The sequence below is a fragment of the Lepidochelys kempii genome, chromosome 1 (genome assembly GCF_965140285.1).
Source record: "Lepidochelys kempii isolate rLepKem1 chromosome 1, rLepKem1.hap1, whole genome shotgun sequence".
Lineage (NCBI taxonomy): Eukaryota > Metazoa > Chordata > Testudines > Cheloniidae > Lepidochelys > Lepidochelys kempii.
Window position 1 is genome coordinate 2,703,560 of NC_136380.1, and position 14,632 is coordinate 2,718,191.

Genomic DNA, 14,632 nt, shown 5'->3' on the forward strand with positions numbered 1-14,632 from the left:
ATCACAGAACCTGACAGAGATTATATAGACAAACAATAGCAAAGTGGGAACAACCCAATAGCACCTTCTTTCAGTGTGACTAGTTTGGAATGTGAGGAGGTGACCGGTCGCCTCCCAGCTTATGGCTGCCTCTGCTGCTTAGCCAAAGGCCTTAGCCTAAGAACAGGGCCTCAGACTGTCACAGTAAGAGAAGGCCCTTACACCGGCAGACAGTGATTTTGATTCTTTCTTTTATACCTCTAGAACTAGCCAAGTGATAAGAATACACCAAAATTCTTCGAGTACAGGCCTTTACCAACAGGCCTGAATATCTATATCCTAACAGCCACTACTGCGAATGAGCAAGCAGGTGAATGGGGAAGTCCAGACAGCTTGGACTCACTAGCTTGGCTTCCAGTGAATTAAGGAACAATGACGGATAATCAGTATCTGCACACATGTTTCCTCCTCGTGCCTATTAAGGTGTCCCACATCATGGCATGTAGGAATTATTGACCCGTGGAGCACGGTCAAGTATGGAATGGTGTTATTTGAGCCAGTTATTCAGAATTCATTTATTTGAATAAAGAAAATGCCATTTTCCAGTGGGTGAAAAGTGATCGATTTGATTCACCCGTGAGAACAGTCTCCGGTTGTGCATGTTTTGTCTCATAATGGCATTGTCTCTCCTTCCAGGCATTTCTCATGTGACCACCACCCTAGACTCTGCGCACATACAGCAAGTCGAGGCAATTTACAGTAGATGCAGGCGACACTGTTCTGCCTCAAAGTTGGAGACCTTCTCTCCTACTCCATGTCACATTCCAACACAACCGACTTCTCCAGCCCCTCCACCTTCATCCTGCTGGGCATTCCTGGCCTGGAGGCAGCCCATGTCTGGATCTCCATCCCTTTCTGTGTCATGTACACCGTCACCCTCTTGGGGAACTTCACCATCCTGTTTATCGTGAAGACAGAGCCGAGGCTCCATGAGCCCATGTTCTATTTCCTCTGCATGCTGGCCGTCACCGACCTGGTCCTGTCTACATCCATCGTGCCCAAAATGCTGAGCATCTTCTGGTTCAATTCCAGGGAGATCGATTTTAGTTTGTGCCTCACCCAGCTCTACTTCATTCACTGCTGTATAGCGATGGAGTCTGGAATTGTCGTGGCCATGGCTTTGGATCGTTATGTGGCCATCTGTGATCCACTGAGACATTCCACCACTCTGACCAACCACTCTGTGGCTAAGATCAGCCTGGCCGTGGTGCTGCGTGGCAGCATTCTTGCCCTGCCCTTTCCTTTCCTGGCGAGGCAGTGGCCATATTGTAGAACCAACATCATCTCCCACACTTACTGTGAGCACATAGCTGTGGTGAACCTGGCCTGCGCTGACATCCGCATCAGTAGTTACTACGGCCTCTCTGTGGCATTCTTGGTGATTGGTCTGGATGTGTCTTTTATCACTGTGTCCTATATCCAGATCCTCAGGGCCATCTTCAGCCTCCCCACAAAGGACGCCCGGATCAAGACTTTTGGGACCTGTGGCTCCCACCTCTGTGTCATTTTAGCGTTTTATATCCCAGGTCTTTTCTCCTTCCTCACACACAGGTTTGGCCATAATGTGCCCCCGCATTTCCACATTCTCATGGCCAACATATATATTCTACTGCCCTCTATGCTAAACCCCATCATCTACGGGGTGAGGACCAAACAGGTCCGGGACAGGCTGCTCTGGCACATTACTCATATTGAATAAAGTTTACTTTTGGTGCTCTGGCTCTCAGACCAAGCTCTGTGGAGATCTGATGGTTGACAGAATGCTGTGTTCTCTTCCCTGAATCAGTGACTAGAGACATTAAATCCTTCCTTTACCTTATAGTGCTATATCAACCTGACAGTCTGGGGAATCCATCGATGTACATCTCACAGGGTTCCCACATTTCTTATTGCTGGTAACTGGACACCTGAGGCCCCACACTTTGCCCCACCTCCTCCCCCGTTTGTCCTGCCCCTGTCACTCACTCCTCTCCTCCACTATCCCTATTACTCGCTGGATTGTCTCCATCCCCCTCTCTACCGCAGCTGCATCCTCTATGTGCGGGGCTGGAACCGGAGTTTCAGAAGCCTGATGAGGATCCTTCCTGCCTATAGGATGCAGCCCCAGTTGAGCAGGGGCTGATGTGAGTTAATGACATGGTTGTGCACCCCCACACACTCTGCTGTAACTGGACACTGCCAGATCCCCTTTTCGACTCGATGTCCCAGCTGAAAATCAGGATGAAGGGGTGGTTCGTGGTGTGGAACCCTAGCATCCTTCGGTGGAAGTGATGGGAGAGCAGGGTGGAGGGTTTAGAATGGATATTAACGTTGGGCTGACGGAGTGGGTGGTCTGTGAATGGATATTAGCATGGGACTGATGGGGGAGGACCTTGGACTGTGTAATGACATGGAGGACACACCTCTCTCTCCCCTAGATCCTGGGGAGTCGGGTGGGGAGAAGTCCTTTTATCCCAACTTGATAGCAGCTTATTAATCACTTCACAGCATTTCTTATGATTTTCTTTTTCAGGGGGCTTTGTAGCCTGTTCAGTTAAAACAGACACAGCCACTTTATATCGTTTTGTCTCCAATTGATACTTTTGTTTTTCCTGCATTTGTGCATTCATATCACATTCCAATTCCTGACAAGTCTGAGTTAACGCAACCATAGCTGGGCATTGGCTATATTTTGCATCAGAGAAGTTTGTAAATCTCTTTGCATCCCCTCATTTTGCAAACTCAGCTTCTGCAGCTCCTGTTGCAAATTTTCCTTCTCATCTTTCCAGATCTCATGCTCCTCTGCAAACTTATTCACAGCCTGATACATAATCCAAACAGCAGCATTTCTCATTTATTCCTTTTTTAGGAGTGGGAGTGCCACAAGTCTGATATTTTAATAATATGTCATTCAAACACCCTTCCCTGAACAAGACAGGAACAGCGTTTGGCAGCCGGAGAACAGAGCCCAGATCCTCACATGCCTATCTCAGTAAACACCCCTCCACCATAACCGGAGGGTTTTGGGCATCCCCTTCAGCCTCGGTACGATGACCCCTCACTGTCTGCATTTGCAAACCTCGAGCCACAAATAATAGGTCAGAACTGATTCAGCCCAATATTTACATTAGTTGGTCAACACCAGTGATCCAGGATAGCAACCTCTTACCAAGAAGCCAGTCCAGAAACAGCATTCATTCAGTGGAAAAACCGATTCACATAGACATGACAGTAAACCGTCCTCTGCTATCAAATATTAACACTAGGGGGCGCTACTACCCCTGAAATGGGTCTTGCATGGCTCCCAGTGGAGATGATGACTGTCCGACCAGTGAAAACGTCCACAAGAATTATCCGCAATACACAGGATTTCATTGAGAAGGAATTACACAAGCGGTGATGGGTTATATCAAGCACATAACTCCTGTGTTAGACAAAGCTATACATGAAGAGCTTTACAGTCCCCTAAATGAGCCTTTGTTTCACAGAGATACGCAAGCAGTTCCTGTACGGGCCCCACTCAGTGCTGCTTGGCACGCAGAGAAGGGGGTTGCCAATTTTAAATAAGGCTTCTTTTCTCTTTGTCTGTTCTTCTCAGCCCTCTGGTCTGTCTCGGATGTCCTCGAGGCAAGGATTTGTCAGCATTGAGAACTGCTGGGCTCTGTGCTGAGGCAGAGAGGAATTGGAAAGAAAGAAAAAGTAAAAGAAACACCTCTGTAAAATCAGGATGGAAGATAATTGTACAGGACAATCAGATTCAAACCACAGAGGATTTCCCTCTAGGCCAAACTCTAAAGTTACAAAAAGAAATCCAGGAACACACCTTCCTCTCAGCACAGAGAAAATCACAAGCCAAAACAAAAATAAGCTAACGTATTCCCTTGCTAGTACTTAGCGATTCGAATGGAGTTGGATTGCTTGCTTCCTTGATCTGTGTCCAGCAAGCACTCGGAACAGACAGACCAAAACCTTCCCCCCGCCTTGCCGCTCCCGGCTCTGCCCCCAGATTTGAAAGTATCTTGTCCCCTTATTGGTCCTTTGGGTCAGGTGCCAGACAGGTTACCGGAGCTTCTTAACCCTTTACAGGTAAAAGGATTTTGGGCCTCTGGCCAGGAGGGAGTTTATAGTACTGTATACAGGAAGGTTGTTACCCTTCCCTTTATATTTAGGTCACCAGTAGTAAGGGACCTTCCAAAGGGAGATGAGAACTCCTGGGCTCTGTGCTGAGGCAGAGAGGAATTGGCTGTGTGACGTTGCACTCCATATGCTTTATGGAAATATACTTATGAATATGAATCTGACCTTAATGGCATATGCTTTCTGTGAAATGCCTCTTGTCATGTGTTATTGGAAAAGGTACAATCGACTGAATGTATTCATCCTATTTGTATGCATGTATCATTTTTATGACTGAAGGTAGGAATATGAAGGATAAACTTGTATTACTGATGTAGTCACACTAAGTGAGGGCCATGAATGGTATTTCAGGGAAATGATGGCTCCATTTAAGTCAAGCAATTGGCTGTGAATCGGTTTTGTCCTGTATGTTTGTGGGACACCTGCAAGCAGGAGGGGCAATGGGGGCCCTGCAAAGAGAGGTGGCTGATACTGGAATCCATCTTAAACCATGTACTTCTCCATCAGGAACTGGAAGAGGGTCAAACCGAAACAAAGGACTTCCACCTTTGGCTAAATCCGTAACTATCCTCACTGTGTGCAGCATGTTTTATTGAAGGATCTTCAAAACACCTAGGAAAGAAAAGTTACTAAGAACATATCCCCATTACACAGATAGGCAAATTGAGGCACCAGGAGGCATAAATTTGCTGAGGTCACACAGAGATTGTGTGGAAGGAAAATGGATAGGACCCAGGAGGACAGATAGGACCCCGGAGTCCTGAGTTCCCTGCCGTAACCACAGTTTCTCGTCATGGCAGAGCCACGGTTTCCATCATGCAATTCAAACCAAATGCGGTGGGTGGGTGGGAGTGCACGAAGAAGATGACTGAGGCAGGGAAGGGGGGCTGATCACCAGTGCGAGGTTGGTATACTGGCTCTCCAGCCGCAATATCATTGGGATGGGGTGCAGTGAACAAGGGGTGCAATTTAAAAGGGAGAAGGGGCAAAAGCCCTTCGGGAGGTGACATGGGTGCATAGAGCAAGACGTAATCAAGGGGGTGGCAAGTTAAGTTTAGGGGAAAAGCAGGCCAGGGTGGGGAGGAACAGCAGAAGAAGGAACTGCTGAGGTGAGGGCGGGACAGGCAAACTAACAAATACAAAAAGAAAAGGAGGACTTGTGGCACCTTAGAGACGAACCAATTTATTTGAGCATGAGCTTTTGTGAGCTACAGCTCACTTCATCGGATGCATACTGTGGAAATTGTAGAAGATCTTTTTATACACACAAAGCATGAATAAATACCTCCCCCCACCCCACTCTCCTGCTGGTAATAGCTTATCTAAAGTGATATTTCTCCTTACAATGTGTATGATAATCAAGTTGGGCCATTTCCAGCACAAATCCAGGTTTTTTCACCCCCCCTTCCAAAAACCTCACACACAAACTCACTCTCCTGCTGGTAATAGCTCATCCAAAGTGACCACTCTCCCTACCATGTGTATGATAATCAAGGTGGGCCATTTCCAGCACAAATCCAAGTTTAACCAGAACGTCTGAGGGGGACAAGGGGGTAGCAAAAAAAAAAGGGGAAATAGGTTGCCTTTCATAATGTCTTAGCCACTCCCAGTCTCTATTTAACCCTAAATTAATAGTATCCAATTTGCAAATGAATTCCAATTCAGCAGTTTCTTGCTGGAGTCTGGATTTGAAGTTTTTTTGTTGTAAGATTGCGACCTTCATGTCTGACATTGCGTGACCAGAGAGATTGAAGTGTTCTCTGACTGGTTTATGAATGTTATAATTCTTGACATCTGATTTATGTCCATTTATTCTTTTACGTAGAGACTGTCCAGTTTGACCAATGTACATGGCTGAGGGGCGTTGCTGGCACATGATGGCATATATCACATTGGTGGATGTGCAGGTGAACGAGCCTCTGATAGTGTGGCTGATGTTATTAGGCCCTGTGACGGTGTCCCCTGAATAGATATGTGGGCACAGCTGGCAACGGGCTTTGTTGCAAGGATAGGTTCCTGGGTTAGTGGTTCTGTTGTGTGGTATGTGATTGCTGGTGAGCATTTGCTTCAGGTTGGGGGGCTGTCTGTAAACTCCACGCCACTCCCCCAGCTCCCCAAAAGGGGGATATCTACCACCACCACAGGAGCAAAGATGGAAAGTCACTCAGTCCAGCCAGAAACCCCCTCCACAGCGTCCCACACCAGTCCTCCTCTTCCTACTCCTTGACGACAGCAGCAGCAGCCTCCAGTGCAGCTGCAGTGAGCTCAGCTATCACCAAGGAGAGACCCCAGGGATGGTGCTGGGGTCCCTCACTTCCCTCGGGAGAGCAGGCAGGCAGGGGCCCCAGATAAGAGCAGCAGCAGCCAGGAAGACCTCCAGCCAGCAGGGTGTCACAGAAAACTGGCTAGCCATTGCAGTGAGGCCTTACTGAATTCCAGGATGCAGGCGGGCTCATCCTCCCCCAGCCTTGTAGGAGGAGCCACGAGATCCAAGATCCAGGTGAGTGCAGGGGACGAGAAAGCAAGAATAACTGGTTCTGGAGTGGAGCTCATAGGGTCCAAACTAGGGATCCAGAGGGGGACACTGAGGCCAGAACCCTTTTTAGCACCCACTCCTCCTCAAAGCTCCCTAGAAAACCAGTGGTCATCACCCAGCTCTCCTGTGTCTGGATGCTTGAGACAAGGGAGGAGCAGATATATTTCCCACATTTGCAGAGCACCTCACTGTCCAGCATCCTCCTGAGGCTGTGGATTGTCATTTGGCCAGTGCCAGGAGGAGGCTGATGAGGAGGTCTTGTCACTCAATGGGGCTCTGGAAAAGGTGTGCATATAAGAAGAGGTGTGGGGAAAAGTGCAGCCAGAACCTCCACAGGTCTCCTTCACACAGAAAAAGGGCAAGCATTGGGGATTGGAGTGAACCATTCGAAGTACACACCCATGCTCACAGCTTCATGAATAACCACCAACCGATATCCCCGGCAGGCTGCGGGACCAGCGTGGAGTCTAGGCTGGCCCACCAAGATTCCTCATCCTCCCCCGCTCTGCAGACCAAGGAGCCTGTGATTGTTGGCCATCCCCAGAAGCTGGGATGTCCAACCATCTTACTGCTCGGCCCTGAATTCAGTCCTGAGCTTGACTTTTTGCTGCCCCTCCCTGACTGAGGAACTGGGGCTCATAACTGACTGTCTGCTGCTTGGCCCTCAACACAGGCCCAAAGCATAGACTCTTTGCTGCCCTGCCCCGATGGAGGGCTTGGAGTCGTAACTGTTTGCTCCTGAAGGCAGTCTTGTCATGGGCTCAGTTCTGATGGAGAGACCATGGAGACAGCAGGGAAGCACAAGGACTCCTGTGTTCTGTCTGCCATTCTATGTGTGTCCTTGGCCAAGTCACATCTCCCTGTACCTCAGTTTAGCTATATGTAAAATGGGGATATGTTCATCGTGACTTTCCCTTGCAAGGTGTTTTGAAGATCCTCCAATGAAAGATGCTACATGGCATTATGACAGTTACTAATGAGAATGACTGATCTCTGATCCCTTAGCGACAGCCCCATGTGCCTGCAGAGAGTGTTTGTATCAACTCTCAGTCATCTGTCTTCACATCTCTGTCGACTCCCTATCCATCCGTCCTGGGCATTTACAGGGTATCAGACCCTACGGAGATCAAGTCATTATCCCTAATTTTCTTGATAATCAACTATAATTTTTAAATATACACAACTACACAGAGTAGCCAATTATGCTGTGACTCAGCACAGAGCCCAAGAGTTCTCATCTCCCTTTGGGAAGTTCCCTTAATTACTGTTTACTCCGAAAACTGTATAAATAGAGCAGAAGTGCAGACAGGCTTGTCTCCACCCTCTTTGCACTCAGATGCTCTTTTCTCCATTAAAGGCTGAGTGAACCCAACTGGGATTGCACAGAGCTCCATTATAAACGGTGCACAGCTCTGTGTCGTCTGTCGGCGTGGGATGCTGCTGCAGCTGCTGGGGTGAGTGGGGTGTGGGTCACGGTGACCTGAGGGGGATTCCCAGGGAAGACATTTCTCTCTCAGAATTCACAGGTACCCAGCAATTGGTGTTTGAGAAACCCCGTGCAACTTAGGTGTGATGGAAAAGAGAATAGGTCTGTTATCCTTTCTGCTTTGCACAGACATTAAACATTCCAGGGCCTTGCCACAGGAGATGAGTTTCTTCCCATATCATGGGCCAAAATGTCCCTGTATGTTGTGCCCCTGAAGCTGATGGCCTCCAGCCCCAAGGGGGCTGCATTTCAGTGGCACAGTGGATCCTCAGGATTAAAGGTATTAGTAGATGTACAATACAAAGGCCAAATTCTGATGCTGTGGCCCATACGTTGGCCAGTCCCTACTGAGGAAAAAAATCTCCTTGGAGAAAGAACAGAGTAAAGACCTCAGGAGGCAGCTGTGTGTTAATGCAAAGAGAATCTCACCTCCTCCTATTGCATTTCAGGTCTTTGGCTGTTAACAGGGTGGCTGTTACCTGACTTATATACTGGAAAACATGGAGGTCCTCGGGCTTCTAACTAGAATAATTATAAAAAAATGTCAACGTAGAGAAGACATCTTCTCTCCTAGCTTTATTCCAGAAGTTGCCTGATTTGTTCTGTCTGAACTTTTTTTCAAAAAAGGTTAAGCCAGAAGCAGATGCCCACCATGATACATTTCAGGCCAAACAGTTAATGTTCGGCAAACTTATAAGCAACTGAATATGAGGATCTCTGATTCCACGTGTCAGACACCCTACACTCAAGGCGGTGCCACCAGCACCACCTACAATGCCCAATCCATTTGTGAAACCCATTCAGCGACACTGAAACGGTCACTGTAATTCAATGTTCCCTTATACTTGTGTTAGGAGACACAGTAAATATACATTCCTGATATATTTTATTTATGGATAGATTCATAGTGTTTAAAGATGGAAGGGACCATCTGAACATCCATTCTGACCTCCTGAATAACACAGGTCATTAAATTTCACCCAGTTACCCATTTACTGAGATCCACAATTTGTGTTTGACAAAGGCCCTGTCTACACTAGAATTTCATATCATAGAATCATAGAGCCAAATGGTGAGAAGGGATCGCAAGGGTCGTGTAGTCTAACCCTCTGCTAAAATTCAGGATTTGTTGCATGTAAACCATTCAGGACAGATGGCTATCCTGCCTCCTTTGGAAAACCTACAGAGAAGGAGCTTCTACAACTTCCCAAAGCATGTATTCCGGTGTCCTACTGTTCTCAGAGTTAGGAAGTTCCTCCTGATATTTAATCTAATTCTGCTGTGCTGTAGTTTGAACTCATTGCCCTCTGCAGGAAGAGAGAACAACTTTTCTCCTTCTTTTTTATGGCAGCCTTTCAAGTATTACATGAGAATATAAGAACATAAGAATGGCCATACGGGGTGAGAGCAAAGGTCCATCTAGCCCAGTATTCTGTCTTCTGACAGTGATCACTGCCAGATGCCCCAGAGGGAATGAACCGAACAGGGAATCATCAAGTGATCCATACCCTGTCACCCGTTCCCAGCTTCTGGAAAACAGAGGCTCAGGACACCATCATGGGTAATAGCCATTGATGGACCTATTTGAAGACTGCTATCATATCCATCCTTAACCTCCTATATTCCAAAATAAAACATACCAAGTTCCTTCAGCCTTTGCTTGTATGCCTTACATTCCGTCCCTTGGATCATCTTTGTCACTCTCCTTTGGACCTTTTCCAGTGTCTCTACATCCTTCTTGTACATTGGTGACCAAAATTGGACACAGTATCCAGCTCAGGCCTCCAGCTGAGATCTAACCAGTGCCAAGTTGAGTTGTACTATCACCCACAATGACTTGCATGCTACGTCTCCACTAATGCAACCTAATATTGTATTTTCTTTTTTTGCAATAGTAAAAAAATCCACACCCATAAAAGATACAGTTATATCAGCCGAACCCCAGTGTAGACAGCATGAGGTTGACGGAAGAATTCTTCCATTGATCTAGCTACCACCTCTCAGGGAGATGAATTACCTGCACTGACGAGAGAACCCCTTCTGTCAGTGTAAGTAGTGTCTACACTGAAGTGCTTCAGCAGCCCCACTGTAGCAGTTTAAGTATAGACAAGCCCTCAAGCAGATCTTCCTGAAAAGCATCAAACCTGGACCTGCAGACATGTGGAGTTGGAGAATCCACCATTTCCTTTTGCAGCATGTTCCAATGGTTAACCACCATTAGTGCTAAATATTTGGCCTTTCTTTCCAACTGGAATTTGTCTGGCTTCAGCTTCCAGCCATTAGACCTTGATCTGTATTTTCTCCTAAATTTCAGAGCCTGTTATTACCAACGGCTTTCTCCCCATGAAAATCTCCACTTGTCTTTTTGATTAGACGAATAGATGAAGCTCTTTATGTCTCTCACTGTCTGATATTTTCTCCAAACTTCAATCTTTTTTGTGGCTCCTTTCTGAACCCTCTCCAATTTCTCAACATCCTTTTTGAAGTGTGGATCCCAGGACTGGACACAGACGGTTTCACCAATGCCATGTACAGAAGTAAAATCCTTCCTCTTCTCCAACTCACCACTCCCCTGTTTATGCATCTAAGGGTCGCATCATTCCCTTTGGCCACGGTATCACACTGGGAACACACGATGAGGTGGTTGTCCACAATAACCACTACATCCTTATCAGGGTCACATCTTTCAATAACATAGTACCCTAGTCTTTGGGTCGGGCCTGCGTACCTTGTTCTGAGATGATAACTTTGCATTTGACTTTGTTAGAACCTTCCACTCACATTTTGAGTAAACAGGTTAATGGGAAACTCCCCAGAGCATGGAATCTCTAGCTTGGCTTTGTTTGCATTAAGGCTATGTCTAGACTGGCTGAGATTTTCTGCTGAAAGTTTAGTGGAATGTTCATGAAGTTCTGGATGGCTTTGCAGAAATGGGTTTCCCTAATTGCGAAGGTGCATTAGAGGTTACACATATTCCAGTTTTGTCACTGGGCCATCTTCTGATTCATTCTTCTCCATGCTTTTGCAGGAGCTCATGGATCATTGACACACACATTTTCTTGGGAAATGGAGGTACCAGGAGAGGGCTGAATTTTGGAGCTGAGCGTAAGTCCAGCTGTCATTTGAAAAGCTGTCTGCGGGGGTGGAGTGTAGGGGAAAGCGTGAAATCCCAGAAATGGGAAATGGATGTGCGGGTACAGTCTGGGGAGGGCATGGGAAAGAGCTCTGAATGTAGTGAAGGGGAAGGCAGACATGGGCCTGCTCAGTCTGGAGGGTTACGAGGGACTGCAGCATGTCTGTTTGCTGCTCCAAAACTTTTATCCACCTCTCTATTGCATCGCTAGTATATGCTTCGTTTTCTATCATTTTCTTTTTGTCGCTTTCCCTCCACTGCCTGCATTCTGTCCTGTCTGCATCAGAGTAATGCAGCACCTCCCGGAACAAATCTCTCTTGCTCCAACTTGAGCACATTCTTATCCGACAGAGATGCTCAGCCGGAGTGGAGGGGGGTGCCTCCTTTCAAGGACATATCTGGTGAATCACAAGTAACAATAAACAGAAGCATTATTGTTAAGTACACGTACCGTATTGAAATGCTACATTAAAATACACCGCTGGTAACACACCAATCACTTTTTGGTTGACCCTTCACAAGCACACATGCCGGTGAACAGTGCAACCATACAGACTAGAACGGCTGCTACTCTGAAAACTGCAACCATGGTGAGTGTACCCTGGGGTGGGGGACATTGTGCGGAGGAGAAAAACAATAGGAAAGGGGTCGCGGGAAACTCATGGCGGACAGTAATCCAAAGTTTCCCCTCCCTTTTCCACAGGCAGTGGTCATTGTGGCAGATATGTCTCGAGTGCAGGTAAGCAAGGAGGCATCTACTACATGCTTGCAGCTTCTGCCCCAGTCTTTATACCGCTCGCCTGTGTGGCTCTTTGGTACTTGCCCAGGTAATTGCAGAATGGGGCGGGAAAGTGTCCCTCAATGGGGGAAGGAACAAAGCAGCTCTACCAAGGAATCTCTCACAGAGAACTGCAGAGTTCCTGCAGAAAAGTTTTCTAGAGATCTCTGTGGAGAATTCCAGTGAAATTTTGGTGTGCATCAATACAATGTTCCACGTAGTGCTTAGCTGCATGGAGAAATTCCTAGAACACAGAAACACAGCTAGCTTTGTGCATTTCTCTTCCCTCAACCCAACTCTGCACTTCACTAAGCAAAACCACTTACCAGAGGTCTCCTCTCCTGCTTCTGGCTTGACTTACTGTGACTGCCGAGACGGGTTGGACACCTCCAGAGTGGAGAACAGCTCCTGACTGGACAGAGCACCAGGCGACTTTGGCATGGCCTCCACTTCTCCTTCTGCCTCCACCTCTTTATCAATGACTTCCTCCTCTGGGTTAGCTTCAGTTTCTGTCAGCTGCAGCCCGCCGCAGTATCCACATGGGTCATGGCCATTGTTGTGGGGTCACCACCAAGGATAGCATTCAAGCTCTTATAAAAATGGCAAGTCTCGGGATCAGCATCAGAGGGACCATTTGCCTCCCCTGCCTTCTGGCCCATGTGCCTCAGCTCCTTCCCCTTGCTCTGCACTGTGGTGTGTCCTGATCACAGCTCTTTCCCCACAAGCTGCTTGAAATCTGCCCATAGGTATCAAACTTCCTGCAGCTGGAGTGCAGCTGGCACTGCACAACCTCCTCTCCCAAAATACTTAGGAGATCCAGCAGCTCTGCAGTGGTCCAAGTGGGAGAGCTTTTCCTGGGTGGAGCAGCCATGGCCACCTGGGAAAATGTGATGTAAATTCTCGATGCTGAGCAAACAGGAAGGGGAATTTCTAAATTCCTGGGCCTTTAAAGGAGGAGTTCAAACCTCTGACAAGAGTGGTCAGGATGGGCATTGTGGGACACCTTCCAAAGGCCTATTGCTTTGAAAAAATCAATTGCAAGTGTCTACACTGGCATGTCACTGACAAAACTTTTATGTAAAAAGCCTTCCAACTCTTCTCAAGGTAGTTGTATTGTGTCACTGAAACTGCCAACTTCCGCCATCAAAAGTGGCTTTGCAGAGTGTCCTCCTCCACTGTTGCTGCCTTTTGGTGAAAAAACTTGGCAGTGTAGAAAAGGCCCAAGGAATAAGGATTGATAACCAGTATCCACACTCATGTTTCCGGCTAGTGTCTATTAAGTTTTCCCACACCATGATGTGTGGGAATTATTGTAGCACAGAGCACCATAAAATATGCAATTGGCATTAGTGGGGTTATTTCTTCATAATTCTTATCTCTGAATAAGGAAAATGTCATTTTTCAATGTGTGAAGATCAGTCAGTTTGCTTCATCCATCAGAATATCCCCCAGTAGTGCATGTAGAGTCTCATATTAACACTGTCTCTCCATCCAGGCATTTGTAATGAGACCATCACCCTAGGCCTGGACACATACAGGAAGTTGGGGGAACATACGGTATATGCAGTAGATATCGGTCTGCCTTCTCCCCTACTCCATGCCAGATTCCAACACAACTGACTTCACCAACCCCTCCACCTTCCTCCTGCTGGGCATTCCTGGCCTGGAGGCGGCCCACGTCTGGATCTCCATCCCCTTCTTTGCCATGTATGCCATAGCCGTCTTGGGGAACTTCACCATTCTATTCATTGTGAAAAGCGAGCCGAGCCTGCATGGACCCATGTACTATTTCCTCTGCATGCTAGCTGTCACCGACCTGGTCCTGTCTACGTCCATCCTTCCCAAAACCCTGAGCATCTTCTGGTTCAATTCGGGGGAAATAGATTTCAATGCCTGCCTCACCCAGCTGTACTTCATTTACTGCTTCTCATGGATGGAGTCTGGGATCTTTGTGGCCATGGCTTTCGATCGCTACGTGGCCATCTGCAATCCCCTGAGATATTCCACTATCCTGACAAACCCCGTGGTGGCCAAGATTGGCCTGGCCGTGGTGCTGCGTGGTGGCATGCTCATACTGCCCTATCCCTTACTGGCGAGGCGGTGGCCATATTGCAAAACCAACATCATCCCCCACTCGTACTGTGAGCACATAGCCGTGGTAAAATTGGCATGCGCAGACATCCGCATCAGCAGTTACTACAGCCTCTCTATGGGATTCTTTTTTTTTGGTCTGGATGTTTTTTTAACATCATGTCCTATATCCAGATACTCAGGGCCATCTTAAGCCTCCCCACAAAGGACACCCGGCTCAAGACTTTTGGGACTTGCGGCTCGCACCTCTGTGTCATCTTAGACTTTTACATCCCAACTCTCTTCTCCGCCCTCATGCACCGGTTTGGACACAATGTGCCCCTTCATTTACACATTCTCATTGCCAACATGTACCTCCTTGTGCCCCCCATGCTAAACCCCATCATCTACGGGGTGAGGACTAAACAGATCCGGGACAGGCTGCTCCGGCTCATTACTCATAAAGGGGCCTAA

The 14,632-nt window shown here is 47.4% G+C and overlaps 1 protein-coding gene and 1 pseudogene across 1 annotated transcript; both read left to right on the forward strand.

The window, feature by feature from the left end:
- The first annotated feature begins 793 nt into the window (after positions 1 to 793).
- On the forward strand, positions 794 to 1,738 carry LOC140913197 (olfactory receptor 52E4). Its single transcript, XM_073349212.2, has one exon. It carries the CDS (start codon positions 794 to 796, stop codon positions 1,736 to 1,738), a length of 945 nt encoding a protein of 314 aa, XP_073205313.2.
- An 11,911-nt stretch (positions 1,739 to 13,649) lies between these two features.
- LOC140913249 (olfactory receptor 52M1-like) lies at positions 13,650 to 14,632 on the forward strand (annotated as a pseudogene).

Coding starts and splice junctions, on each gene's coding strand:
- LOC140913197 (XM_073349212.2), top strand. CDS start 794: ATGTCACATTCCAACACAACCGACTTCTCCAGCCCCTCCACCTTCATC.